This window comes from Oratosquilla oratoria, chromosome 1, assembly GCF_046742065.1.
Source record: "Oratosquilla oratoria isolate Oo_2021 chromosome 1, ASM4674206v1, whole genome shotgun sequence".
NCBI classification, from domain to species: domain Eukaryota; kingdom Metazoa; phylum Arthropoda; class Malacostraca; order Stomatopoda; family Squillidae; genus Oratosquilla; species Oratosquilla oratoria.
Genome location: NC_134777.1, coordinates 28187292 through 28202228, shown reverse-complemented (window position 1 = coordinate 28202228; position 14937 = coordinate 28187292). Strand labels below are relative to the sequence as shown.

The 14937-nt window shown below is 35.7% G+C and overlaps 1 protein-coding gene across 4 annotated transcripts in view; it reads right to left on the bottom strand.

The window, feature by feature from the left end:
• Positions 1-3110: 3110 nt before the first annotated feature.
• Hex-A (Hexokinase A) overlaps positions 3111-14937 on the bottom strand; it is a 114797-nt gene continuing 102970 nt past the window's right edge. For all 4 annotated transcript variants that reach the window (XM_076197213.1, XM_076197222.1, XM_076197241.1 and 1 more), the window contains one exon: positions 3111-5544. In XM_076197213.1, the coding sequence (XP_076053328.1) occupies positions 5467-5544 (78 nt within the window). In that variant the 3' untranslated portion in view covers positions 3111-5466. The remainder of the gene's footprint in view (positions 5545-14937) is intronic.

Genomic DNA, 14937 nt, shown 5'->3' with positions numbered 1-14937 from the left:
ATGGTTTACTACTAATAGTGTATGTTATGTATCACAAATAATAGTATCTAATTTTGTACTTAATTCTAAAGGTTTACTCTAGTTGATATGTCATCACTATGCTTTCTTTTGCAGCCTTTTGGGGAATTACTAACTGTTACTTACTGATAAGTTTATTTTGAGATTTTGTAAACTTGAAGGGGGATGTTGTATTATTGCTATTGCTTTGTACTATCATTACCATTGCTATTGCGCATGTCGACGTTCACGCCTATGTTGACTGATCTTACATAATAATAAACAGTGTGTACGAGCTTCCCACGCGTATCATTCACCCGACACTGACCTTTAAAGAAAATGGAGAAAAATGGGAGATGAGCCAGTCATTGTTTGCTGATGACACTGCATTTGTGGCAGGATCAGAGGAGGGATTAAGGAAGTTATTGACAGAGTTTGGGAAGGTGTGCAAAAGAAGGAAGTTGAAGATAAATATGGGTAAAAGGTGATGAGATGTACAAATTGGAAGTGAATTATTAAGAGAGACTGGAAGAAGTGGATAGCTTTAGATACTTGAGTGCAAATGTAGCAGGAAAGGGAGTGGAGATGGAGGTACAATTGTGAGAAGCAAGTAAATACCTTAAGGGATTAAAAAGTGTAATGAGAAATAGACATTTGGGAATGGTTGCTAAGAGGAGATTGTATGAAGGAGTGATTGTACCAACAGTACTGTATGGGACAGAAACAAAGAACATATGAGAGAAAGAGGGAAAAAGTTTCAATCTGTTTGATATGAAATGTCTGAGAAGTATGGTAAGGGTTATTAGGCTGGATAGAGAGAGAAACAAGGAGGTGAGGAGGAGAATGGGGATGGAAAGGGCTGATGAAAGAGTATTGGGATAGTTTGGATACATGGAAAGAAAGAGTGAAGAGAGAGGTGTGGAAGAAACAACCAAGGATGAGATGGATGAATGGGGTGAAAGGGGCATTGGGAAAGAGGGGAATGTCTATTGAGGAAGGAAGGGAGAAGACAGAAGATAGGGGTGAGTGGAGAATGGTTGTGTATGGATGATATTGTGATGCAATACTGCACCATGTTTTTAGCTTTACACTTCATAGATGGGGGTGAGGAGTATGTGTGAATATTTTGATCCAGCCTGAAGGGATTTCTCCCTATCTTCTCTTTTTCTGCATAAGGGGATGGGTCACCAATTAAATGAATCAGCATTGCTCTGGATGTGCTGTGTCATCCTACATTGCTTCTGATCCAGGGCAGTGGGCAAAATGCAAGGATGACCTGTCATCCAAAAGCCAAGATAATAGGGAGGGAGGGGGGTGAATGTGAGAGGAATATGTGGGGATGAAATGGGTGGGAGTGGATTTTATGCCTTTGTTTTTTGGCTACCTCGCTTGTAAGGGGAAAAAGCCATTGGTATATGTATGTACCTTTTGTTTTATTTCTCTCTTCTCTGTATCTCTCATATACTTCCCTAATTCTACTTTGCAACCAGTCTTCATAAGCTCACTTTCTCACACCATCACTTAGCTCTTCATCCCACCATTTCCTGCTTCTTTTCCCTCTCATTTTCCTTATCTTAATACCATCTTTGTGTGCTTCATTGCTTTTCCCTTGTAACATACCAATTCTTCCTCTACTGTTTCTCTCTTATCCTTCCTTTTTTTTTTCTTTACATTTAATTTGTTCACCATTTCCACCTCCATTTTACCCCCACACTCAATTTCCCTGATATCAGATAATGAATGATCTGACTAGGGATGCAGTGCCAATTTTTTTAGGAAAAATATTGTAATATTGTTCATAATGTAATACTAATATTTTTCTGCCACCACCGATAGCCTTCATCCCCTCATCCTCTCTTCCTTTCCCCACCCCAGCAGTCACTTACAGTGGTGCTGGAGCAGTGCTCTGGCAAGTTCCAGCAGCACTGCATCCCTGGATCTGACAATATATTGCTCTCTTCCTGCAAAAATTATTATGTCCAGAACTCTTTCAATCCTCTCTTTAGATGCCACTACATTGTCCATGGCCTCTCAACCACTTTCCCCTTCACCACCCTTTCCTATGTACAGTACACTTAAGTTTGGTTCTTTTTTTAAACACTACTATTAACTCCCTTCCTAAAGACATCTCTAACATTTCTCCATAATTATAAACTAATATGCTGTACATTGCTATTACTCCATGTACTGGCTCATCTACTTCAGCATTTAGATCCCCAACTCGTTAATATACATTCCAGAATTTTCTACACATTTTAATCAGTTCAATAAACTGCCTCTCTTCTTCACTTTTATCTCTACCAGGACTGTATGCACTCACAAAAGCTCTCATACCAATTTCATCTTTTCCCACATTATCGTCAAAGACACTCTCCTCTACTTCTTTTTGCATTTATCACTTACCAACAGTGCTACTCATTCCCTTTCACCCTTTCATCACTCCTGACACCCTGCCCATCACACTCCCAAATTCAAACTCAACCCTTCCTTTCAACTTAATTTTACTCAACACACCTTTCTTCTCACGAATATAAATATTCACTTAGTCTATCTATATACCAAGGGCTTTTTCCCCTTTATATAGAAGATAGTCAAATCAAAAGGCAAGCAGCCCCCCACCTCCATGTTTCCCTCTCATCTTAGCTCCTTGCAGATGTCTCCTGCCCACTGCCCTGGGTCAGGAGCAATGCAGCAGGACACAGCAACCCCCCCCCATCCATCCCCTCATACAGAAAATAGAGAAGACGGGGAGAAACCCCTTTGGGCTATGTCACTTACTAGGGTCTGTACATCAGGAGCTCTTTGGTTAAGGTCTCTTTTTCACAGAATGAAATCACCTAGTATTGGCATAAACAAGTTACATGAAGTGTTTTAACTTGTTAAAGTTGTAGAAATATTCTTTCTTAAGTAGAAATGTGATACACTTTATATGAATTTCTGTTGCACAAAGTTTTATAAAGATTGTAAAGACAAGTGATTGTTTCACATGTTTCCTTTTTCTTCTTTACTGGGTAAATAAGTTCTATCTATACAAGGGGTTCTTCCCCCTTATAAGGAAGGTAGCTAAGTCAGTTAAATTAATTAAGTTACCTTAGGTTAAGTGAAAGACATAATATATTACACATTTTATTCCCACTGCCTAACTACAAAAAATAATAACAGAATGTCTTTGTTCACTATATTCTTTCTCTTCCATATTGATTCATTCAAAGACACATACAGTATTTCATCCATATAGAAAAAGCTAAGCAAACAACTACCGACATTCATTCTTCCTTGTGCTTTCCACTATGAATAACATGACACATACATCCTCATTATGCTCATGAGAAAGAAAATATAATACAGGATCCTAGCTTTGTGATCATAATGCTACTAATAATCATTCACAATAAAAAAAATATATATTATATATACTTAATATCAGTTAATCACCTTTAATCATGTAAAGTGGTTCATGAAATTTGAATTTAATAATCAGTATTCAAATATACACTATACAAAGCATAAGAGTGTTATTAATTCAGATTCTTAGAATCTTAAATTCAGATTGCTGCATACATGGAGGAGTTCAAAGGTTGTCTCATCAACTGAGTTGTGGTTAGTCAGTAAATTCCAGATATTTTTTTAACATGAGATTCATATCCTTCATACATTGAGGCTCTACTTCCTCTGGGTACAAGTGATCACTTTCTAAGTTTACAATAGAATTTGAAAATAAAATATTGAACAAATTAAACAACAATACAACCTCGAATGGGAGATAACAAAAAAAATTGCATGACACATCACAGAAGCAAATGTACTGCATACATATCGACAGTACAGTACTTGCAGTTTTATAATTCTCTTTGATACTCAACCATAATGCAAACAAAGGAGAACTGGTCCTTGCCATGTATCACAGCTTCTAGCAGAGTTCTGTGGCAGACTTGTTTGAGATTTATTTCCAGCTGAAACTGTGAAGACTTGCTGTCAATGAATTAGGAACAGATTGGGTTATGGGAATCTTACAACAGGACTGCCATTGGATAACAGTAGAAAAACATTCTGGGTGAGGGTTGAGAAAATGAATCAGTATAATGACAAATGCAGACATAAAAGAAACATATGAATAAATACTGAATGTTTTGTCCCATGAATGGTTTTAACCAGTGCTGGCCAGCCTTAAAACAGTGTCTTCTATTAGTTTACACTGACAGCAACACCATGGTGTTCCTGTGAAACTACACTATAGCATATGTGAATTTACATAATGAATAATTAGATGTATACTTGTGTGTATGTTGGCAGCTTTTTGTGAACGTATGATGTGTATTATGTGTGTGTATACCTTTGCAAGAGTACGTACACATTTCTTTACATGTACAAATATACAAAGATGTGCATGTGGCTAAATTCTCATAAGTGTTGGCTGCATGTTCTGTTTGCATGAGAGTATGTTGTTTATTTTATTTTGGAAACTAGGTTATTGCTTCTAATTTTAGATTATGGGGAAACTGATGCCATTCATGCTTTCTAATATTTACACTTGTTTTCTCATTCATGCTTAAGTACCATGATTTTATGTTCAAAATTATATATATGTATATATATATAATTGTCTATATATATTGATTTATAGTTATACAGTATATTTATGTCACAATAATCTACAGTTTTTATATAATCTTTGCCTTCCATCTAGTCCAAGCAATTAGACACATTTGCTACTACTGGACCTTCGCACTGATGCTATGCATACTGAAGATTCTGAAGAGGCAAGTATGCAATGGTGGCTATGCATACACCACTGTAGTTCATTTTCTTAAGTCAGACCCTGTTTGTCTTGGCAGTTATAAATAATTTTTGTTCTGTACATAACATTAAACTGATTGCTTTGAACTTGTGATCTTGGTGAGCATTTTTTGTTTGCATTATTTACAAATCAGTGAACCTGAACTACAATGTGCTACTGCATAGCTATGACATTACATTTCTTTGTGTGCACACATAATTTCATGATATGAATGTCTACCTGAAAATCAATTATCTACAAATATGAAAAAGACCAGCTGATGTCAGATATTCATTCATGATTGAGCCAAGGTGATACCACTGTTCATTTCTGTATGACAATATTCATCTGCATGTTTAGTACATATGATCCCAAATAACCCTGACAGAATGACTATACCTGATACTGAAAACATGAAGGAAAACTGTGAACACACTTCTTGGTTCATCAGAGGTTATCTGCATAAAAACTTCCAACCATAAAATGTATTGTTTCCCTTCAACATCATAAAAATTCACACATATATAATAAAGCTATTAGAAAAAAAAATCATGATAATACAATAACACTGTTGGAATCCTGTACTTCAGCTGCACTGACCCAACAGCACTTGACGTTGTAAAGTGGCGAGTAGATGTCCAACATGGACTGTTTTGTCTACTTGGTCAAGGCTCTATACAAGAGGAAACCTCTCATCTTAATCTGGAAGCCACAGCTGCAACAAGGGCTGCCCCACGACCGCTGCCATCTTCTGACAACATCAAGTCAAACTGGAATGGGAAATAAGATGATGGTTAGAGAAATTGTGGGCCCAGTTCCACATCATCAACCTCCCATATTTCTTATGATTATGCAGTTATGTAGACTTTAGATATAAAGTTAAAGAAATATGAACCTGTATATATACTGAGGGGCCTCAGGATAGCTCTTTATGTATTTTTCCAAAACATCAAAACATGCTCCCATCTCCCTTACATGTAGAAAAATGCCATTACTGTGTAGTTATGTATTTGTGTGAGTCTTTGTACTTTATCTGAGTAATGTGGCAGGGGATGGATTGGCTTTAGTCCATGAGGAGTTAAGATGGGTGGGACAATGAATGGGTTTTGGGGGGATGTAATGCCAGGATTTTTGTATATATATATTATATAATTCATAATAATATTTACTTCAGACATCCAAAGATAAGCTCAGTGGGTTGATTCCATACATACATACATACATACATATACCAAAGGCTTTTTCCCCCTTACAAGGGAAGTATCCAAAAAACAAAGGCATAAGATCCATTCCCACCTATTCCATCCAGACATATTCCACTCCCATTCACCACCCTTCCTCTCTCTTATCTTGGCTCCTCCTGGATGTCAGGTCATTCCTGCATCTCACCCACTGCCCTGGATCAGAAGTAGTGTTGCAGGACACAGCACATCCACAGCAAGGCCGCTTTATGCATCACATCATCCATACACAACCATTCTCCATTCACCCCTACCTTGTCTTCTCCCATCCTTCCTTAACAGACATTCCCCTCTTTCCCAATGCCCCTTTTACCCCATCCATCCATCTCATCTTTGGTCGCCCCTCATGTTCACTCCTAATTCTGCCTTCCACACCTCTTTTACTAATCTTTCTTCACTCATTCTTTCCATGTGTCCAAACCATCCCAATACTCTTTCATCAACCGTATCTCACGACTCCCTTTCCACCCCTGTTCTCCTCCTCACCTCCTTATTTATCATTCTATCCAGCCTAGTAACCACTATCATACTTCTCAGGCACCTCATCTCAAATAGTACAAAAGTAGATGGAGGAAAATACAAAAGAAACAGTTATGAAAGTAATTAAAGAAAAGGAAAATTGGGTGAGAGATACAGTTGACAAAGGTAAATGCATTGTGGTCCATGGTATCCAAGAAGAACATGATGTGTATAAATACCAGAGAGAAAAGGAGGAAAAAGAAATAGCTATGGAAATTCTGAAAGAAATTCAGGATGAGGGGCAAAATTTGGACAAAGAAATTGATGAGACTCACAGGGTAGGCAAATACTCAAAAGAAAAATGACACAGACCTCTGAAAATAAAACTCAAATGATAGCCAAGGAGGTACTATCGAATGCGGTTAAATTAGCAAACAGCGAGAAATTCAAACATATATGGATAAAAAAGGAAATCAGTGATGAGGAAAAAGAGAAAGACAAAGCTCTCAGAATTGAAGCCAAGGCTAGAAATAAGAAAAGAACGGAGATGGAAAAAAACAAGTTTTTTTGGAGAGTACTGGACCTAGGACTGAAAAAATGATACATCAGAAAAATGGAAACTTAAATCAAGAAAAGAGAAGAAAATATGAAACTAAAAGTGGCATACACATATATTGATGCTATGATCTCTGGAATTAATGAACTGAACAACTATCTGGAAATAGAGAAACCTGACATTATAGGAATTGTGGAGACAAAAATGAAAGTCCCTCTATCAACAAGTATGGTGGGACAAGGTCTATATACTGGGCAAAAAATAGAACAGGCAAACAGTGAGAAAGTGTCATGATATTGACCAAAAAGGGTTTAAATGTGACAAAGATAAATGAAGGCAAATATAATGTGGAATTAATTATTATTAAAGTTGTAAACAAAAATATGAAAAATAGAAAATTAGTAGCAATATATGTGCCACCAAAAACACAGGCTTGGTCTGATAGTGATCATTCTAAATTACTGGAATACACAATGAATGTCCTAAATGAGTTACTGAAAGAGGGTGGTAACATAGTAATTAGGGGTAATTTTAATGCAAAGGATATAATCTGGGAAGAAATGATAGCAAAAGGGGGAGAGGAACTTTGGAGTAACATTCTGCAGGATATGACAATCGAATATACCTTTACACAATGGGTTGAGGAAAATAGTAGATATAGAAACAATGAGGAACCATTGAAACTAGACTTAATATAACTTCTGAACTGGATATTGTGAACAAAATGGAGTATAAGACACCAATTGGAAAGAGTGACCATATACTAATAGAGTTTGAATTAAAAGAACAAAATAATGTAAGAAGAAATGAAAGGAAGGTTAATGTACAAAAAAGCAGATTTTGTAAAACTTAGAAAATTTGTCCAAAACACAAACTGGGATAAATTCTCCAAAGAGGAAACAAAGATGGAAGACAAATGGAACATATGCAAAGAAAAATACAAGGAAGGAATTGATCAATATGTACCAAAGAAGAAGCAAAAAGAGATTTATATAAAGTGTTGGTATAAGAAAAGGTGCAGTGAGGCTAAAGACGGAAGAGACAAAGCCTGGAAAAGTTGGAAAAAAGACAAAAAAAAAAAAAATTCCAAATAGCAAACATATAAAACTAAGGAACGAATGTAAATATATGCAGGAAAGAAAAAATAAACTATGAAAAATATATTATAGACAAATGTAAGGATCAACCTAAACTCTTTTACAGATATGTAAATGATAAATTAGAAGACAAACATGAAATTGTAAAACTGTATGAAGGAGATAAAGAATATATAGATGACACAGAAATGGCAGAAGTTATGATCAGACATTTCAGGTCTGTTTTTATAATTGTGAGCTCACAAATTTGGGAAGATGGACAACAAGAAAGTCCCCTAAAATGAAAGAAATAAAGGTAATACAGAAAGAAATAAGAGACCAAATAAAAAACCTAGATGTTAGGAAATTGTATGGACCGGATGGAATTGCAAATTGGATACTGAAAGAGTGTATGGACCAACTGACGGACAAATTATACAAGATAATAGCCTTTTTGCTCAATGAAGGAAAGGTACTGCAAGATTGAAAAGATGCAAACATAGTACCAATATATAAAGGAGGAAACAAAGAAGATCCTACAAACTTCAGACTGGTATCCCTTACAAGCACAGTAGCAAAAATATGCCAAATGGTTATTAGAAACAAATGGATAAAACACTTGGAAGAGAATAAAATACTAATCCCTAAACAATTTGGCTTTAGAAGTGGAAGACTGTATACCACAAACTTAATATGTTTTTACTCAAGATTGAGATAATACAAGAAAGATGGCTGGGCAGATTGTGCCTTCTTGGACTTGCAGAAGGCTATCGACAAAGTACCACATAAAAAGTTAATAAGAAAATTGAAATGATAGGAGGAATACAAGGTAAGCTACTGGAATGGATGAAGGATTTCTTAAGTGGGAGAAAAATGAGAGTGGTACTTAGAGACCAAAATTCGAACTGGTAAGATGTGATAAGTGCCGTCCCGCAAGGCTCTGTATTGGCTCTTTTAATGTTTGCCACATATATAAATTATATGGATGAGGGAGTGAAGTGTTACATGAACTTCTTTGCTGATGATGCCAAATTATTCAAGAGAGTAAGAACAGAAGAAGATTGCAGATCACTACAAGAAGACCTGGACAAAATATGGGAATGGAGTCAGAGGTGTGAAGTGAACTTCAACATTAAGAAATGTAATATAATGGAATTTGGAAAAAGCAAAAATAGTATATCGGGTCAATATAAAATTGGTACCAAGGAAATAAAAAAAGTTGACTCAGAAAGGGACCTGGGAGTGACCATCTCAAGTGAATTGACACCTGATAAACATGTCAATAAATTGGTTGGAGAGACTTTTAACTTATTAAGATCAATGAAAGTGGTACAGAAAATAGTGGTTGCACTGACAAGACCTAAATTTGAGTATGATTATGCTGCAACACTATGGACACCTAACACAAACAAACAAACAAACAAACACACACACCCTTTCATTGAATGGATGGCGAGAATTGGTGTTCCGAGGAAAAAGGAAAATCTACGTGGATCTCAACATCCAGGAAGTGCCTTTTTGTATTTATAGGGAAGGGGAGTGCTCGTACAATAGTGGGGAAGTGATAGAGAAGGAGAAGGGAAGGGATATTGAGGGAAATGGAAGGAAATGAGGAAGAGAGAGACACGGTCCAGGAGGCCAGGAGATTTGTAAACAAGAGGCGAACTGAAGACGATGACTTTGGAGAGGACGGGATCAACAAAAATGTAAAGATTAGAAGTATAGATAAGAGCAACACAGTGGAAGATGATAATAGTTTCCAGGGATTTAAAGAGGGTGGGGGGGATACCAACCTCCCCCAATTGAAAAGACTAGAGGAGAAACTTGATAAGATGATCGAACATTGGGAGGATAGGTTCGGTAATGTAACCAACATTGCGCACAGAGTTGAAAAATTGGAAGAACTAGAGAAGGCGAACAAAAACTTAACTAAGGAAATTGAAGAATTAAAAAGACAGTTAAAAGAAGTAAAAAAAGGATAATGAAGAATTAAAGAGGAATAGTAACGACAACAAAGAGGGCTGGAAAAAAATCGAAGAAAACAGTAAAGTTGCATTTACTGACATAATCAAACAACAAATGAAAGAACAAACTAAAGACTCAGTTATTAAAGTGATGAGACAGAAGGAGAATATAGTAAGAGACTTAGCAGATAAAAAGAAATGAATAATTATATTAGGAATGGAAGAGAAACATAACCCAGATAGAACCACAAGAATCAAAGAGGAAAATGAAAAAGTAAGAAGTTTACTTGAATTAGTTCAGGAAGATGAGCCAGAAATAATGAAACAAATCGAAGAGAAGTTTAGGCTCGGAAAGTGTAGTACAGATAAGACCAGACCAATTAAGATTAAATTCAGGTCACAAACGACGGCAGAGAATATCTTATCCAAAACAGGGAAACTAGCAGCAAGTGAACAATATAAAAAGGTATGGATAAAAAGGGAAATGAATAAAGAGGAAAGAGAGGAAAAAAAGAAAAGACATGAAGCTAAGGAAAAAAACGAGACCAGAACAGAGTCAGAAAAAGAGAGATTCTATTGGAGAGTAGTGAATATGAAATTAAGGAAATTCGACATACTAGAGAAAAACAAAAGGGAAACAGAGAACACAATGGAAGTGGCAGAAAACTAAGAGTGTCTTACATAAATATAGATGAATTAATAACAGGATTGAATGAGCTGAATGATTATCTGAAGGAAAAAGAACCGGACATAATGGGAATTGTAGAAACAAAATTAAAAGGTCCACTACCACCCAACAGTGTAGGACATGATACATATAATTATTGGATTAGAAACAGAGACAAAGCAAGGGGGTGGAGTTATGTTCCTGACTAAGAAGGATATAAATGTGAGGTGTGTCACATATGGAAAGAATACAGTAGAGATGATTATGATCGTAGTGGAAGACAGCTAAGAAGAGCAGAAAGTTTGTGATAAATTATGTGCCTCCGAAAACAGCCTCGTGGGAAGAGAGTGAACATAAAAGTATGTTAGAGGACACAAAGATAACATTAAATAAGATAATGGAAGATGGAGGAAGAATAGTTATGATGGGCAACTTTAATTGCAAAGAAATCTTCTGGGAAGAGATGACAGTAAAGGGTGGAGACGGCTCATGGGGAAACGCTCTACTTGAGATGATTACTGACCATACAATGACACAGTGGATACAGGAGAACACTAGGTATAGAAATGAGGAAGAACCATCGAGACTAGACCTAATAATTACATCTGAACCTAGAATAAAGGAAAAAATTGAGTATAAAACACCAATAAGTAAAAGTGACCACATATTGATTGAACTGGAACTAAATGAGGAAAAAACATGAAAAGAAATTAACAATATAGAAAAGGAAGAATGATGTATGAAAAAACAAACTTTGATAAAATAAGAGAATTCTTTCAAAAAGAAAACTGGGAAAGAATACACAAAGAAGAAACAACAGTGGAAGAGAAATGGAACATTTTGACAAAAATCTATAAAAAAAAAAGTAGAAAAGTATGTCCCAAGACAAAAACAGGAAAAAGAATATGTAAAATGCTGGTACAACAAAAGTTGTAGGGAGTTAAAAGACAAAAGAGACAGAGCTTGGACCAGATGGAAAAAAGACAAAAGGCCTGAAAAATGGAAAATATATACCTGTTATAGAAATAAATATGTACAAACGTGCAGAGAAGAAAAGAGAAAATATGAAAAAGATGTCATAGAAAAGTGTAAAGATCAACCAAAACTATTTTACAGATTTGTAAACAACAAACTGAAAAACAAACAAGACTTGGAGAAATTAAGACAAGGAGTTGAATACACAGAGGAAATTGAAATGGCAGAAATTATGAACAAACATTTTAAATCAGTGTTTACAAGGGAGAACATACAACCTGAAGAGATCGAATGGAAAGAGAAAGTCCCTATGAAAGAAATAGAAGTAACAAAGAATGAAATATTGAAACACTTGAGTAATCTTGATGTCAGAAAATCACATGGACCAGATGAAATAGCAAACTGGATTTTGAAAGAATGCAGGAATGAACTGGCAGACATAATACATAGCATAATAAACAGTTCCGTGAAAGAAGGAAAAGTTCCAGATGATTAGAAAAAAGCAAATATAGTACCTATATATAAAGGGGGAAATAAAGAAGACCCTACCAACTATAGACCAGTCTCTCTAACAAGTACAATAGCAAAAATTTGTGAAAGAATTGTAAAAAGTAGATGGGTAAAATATTTAGAAAAAAACAATGTGCTAAATCCAAGGCAATTTGGATTCAGACATGGACGATCATGCGTCACCAATTTAATATGCTTCTATTCAAGGCTAATAGATATAATACAAGAAAGAGATGGATGGGCTGATTGTGCATTTCTAGACCTAAAAAAAGCTTTTGACAAATTACCACATAAGAAGTTGCTTAAGAAATTAGAAACCCAAGGAGGAATACAGGGCAAACTGCTTAATTGGATGGAAGACTTTTTGCAAGAAAGAAAAATGAGAGTAGTGATAAGAGACAAACACTCAAAATGGGATGAAGTAATAAGCGGTGTTCTGCAAGGAACAGTTCTGGCCCCAATAATGTTTGCTATATATATTAATGATATGGAGGAAGGAATTGAAAGCTATATGAGCTTCTTTGCAGATGATGCAAAACTACTGAAAAAAGTGAACACGGAAGAAGATTGTGAATCACTACAGAGTGATCTAAATAAAGTATGGGAATGGAGTAGGAAGTGGGAGATGGAGTTCAATACAAAAAAGTGTAGTATAATGGAATTTGGAAAAATAAAAAACAGGATCATATAAATTGGGAGAAGAAGGAATAAAAAAAGTAGAATATGAAAAGGACCTGGGAGTCATTGTTATGAATAATATGTCACCTGAGAAACATATAAATAAGATTTTTGGAGAAACTTATAATTTTATAAGAACAATCAAAGTTGCATTTACATACCTGGATGAAGAAATGGTGAAGAAAATTCTAATCACCCTGATAAGACCAAGATTGGAATATGCAGCAACGATATGGTCACCAAGTACAAAAAAAATGTATAAAAAAGCTTGAAAGAATACAAAGAGCAATTACAAAATTGGCACCAACACTCTCAAAACTATCATATGAAGAGAGACTAGCAAAACTTGAACTACAGACACTAGAGCAAAGAGGAGAGAGAGGAGATTTGATAGCTATTTACAGAATCATGAAAGGCATAGAAATTACTGATAGAGAGAATCTGATAAAATGGGATGATAGAAATACAAGAGGACACGGAAAGAAAATAAAAAAAGACAGCTATAGAAGAGATCTGAAAAAGAACAGCTTTCCTCACAGAGTAATAGACAGTTGGAACAAGTTAGATGAGAAAGTGGTGTGTGCACAAACAATACATGAATTTAAAAATAGTTTAGATAAAATGAGATATGAAAACGGGACACCACGAGCATAGCTCCCCTTCCCATAAAATACAACTAGGTAAATACACACTTCAACGAACGGACGGCTTAGAGGACGTTCTGAAGAAAAAGTGAAATTTCGTGGATCCCAATGCAAAGGAAGTACCTATTGTATTTACAGGGTGGGGGGGAAATTGCTCGTGGTGTAGTGGGAAAGTGAAGAAAAAGGAGAAGGGGAAGGATTACTGAGGAAAATGGAAGGAAATGAGGAAGGGGAGGACTTGACCCAGGCAGGCAGGTGACATGTAAACAAAAGGGGTCCTGACCAGCTGAGTGACGATGAAAGGTCTAACAAAAATGTAAAGATTAGAAACATAGATATGAGTAGCACAGTGGAAGGTGAGAATAATAATTTCCATGGATTTAATGAGGGGGGGGGCGGATACCAACCTCCCCCAACTAGCAAGACTCGAAGAAAAACTTGAACAAATGACTGAACATTGGGAGAGTAGATTTGATAGAATTTCAAAAATGGCTGAAAGGGTTGAAAGATTAGAAACACTAGAGAAAGCAAACAATAACTTAACTAAGGAAGTAGAAGAACTAAAAAGACAGTTAAAAGAAGTAAAAGAGGAGAATGAAGAATTAAAGAGGAATAATAAAGAAAACAAAGAGGCCATAGCTAAAGAAGCTATGAGTTGGAAGACAACCCAAGAAGACAATAAAGTGGCATTCACTGACATAATTAAACAGCAAATGAAAGAACAAACTGAAGACTCAATTATTAAAGTGATAAGACAAAAGGAGAATATAGTAAGAGATTTAGCAGATAAAAAGAAATGTATAATTATATTAGGAATGGAAGAGAAACACAACCCAGATAGAACCACAAGAATCAAGGAGGAAAATGAAAAAGTAAGCCGATTACTAGAATCAGTTCAGGAAGATGAGCCAGAAATAATGAAACAAATAGAAGAGAAATTCAGACTCGGGAAATATAGTACAGACAAGACCAGACCAATTAAGATTAAGTTCAGGTCACAAACGACGGCAGAGAATATCTTATCCAAAACAGGGAAACTAGCAACAAGTGAATAATATAAAAAGGTATGGATAAAAAGGGAAATGAATAAAGAGGAAAGAGAGGAGGAAATAAGGAAAAGACATGAAGCTAAGAGAAAAAACAAGACCAGAACGGAGACAGAAAAACAAGAATTCTACTGGAGAGTAGTGAATATGAGATTGAAGAAATGGAGCATAACAGAGAGAAACACAAAAGAAACAGAGAATACAATGGAAATAACAGAAAGTTAAAAGTATCCTACACAAATATAGATGGATTAATAACAGGACTGAATGAACTGAACAAATATCTGAAAGAAAGAGATCCGGACATAATGGGAATTGTTGAAACAAAATTAAAAGGCCCACTACCA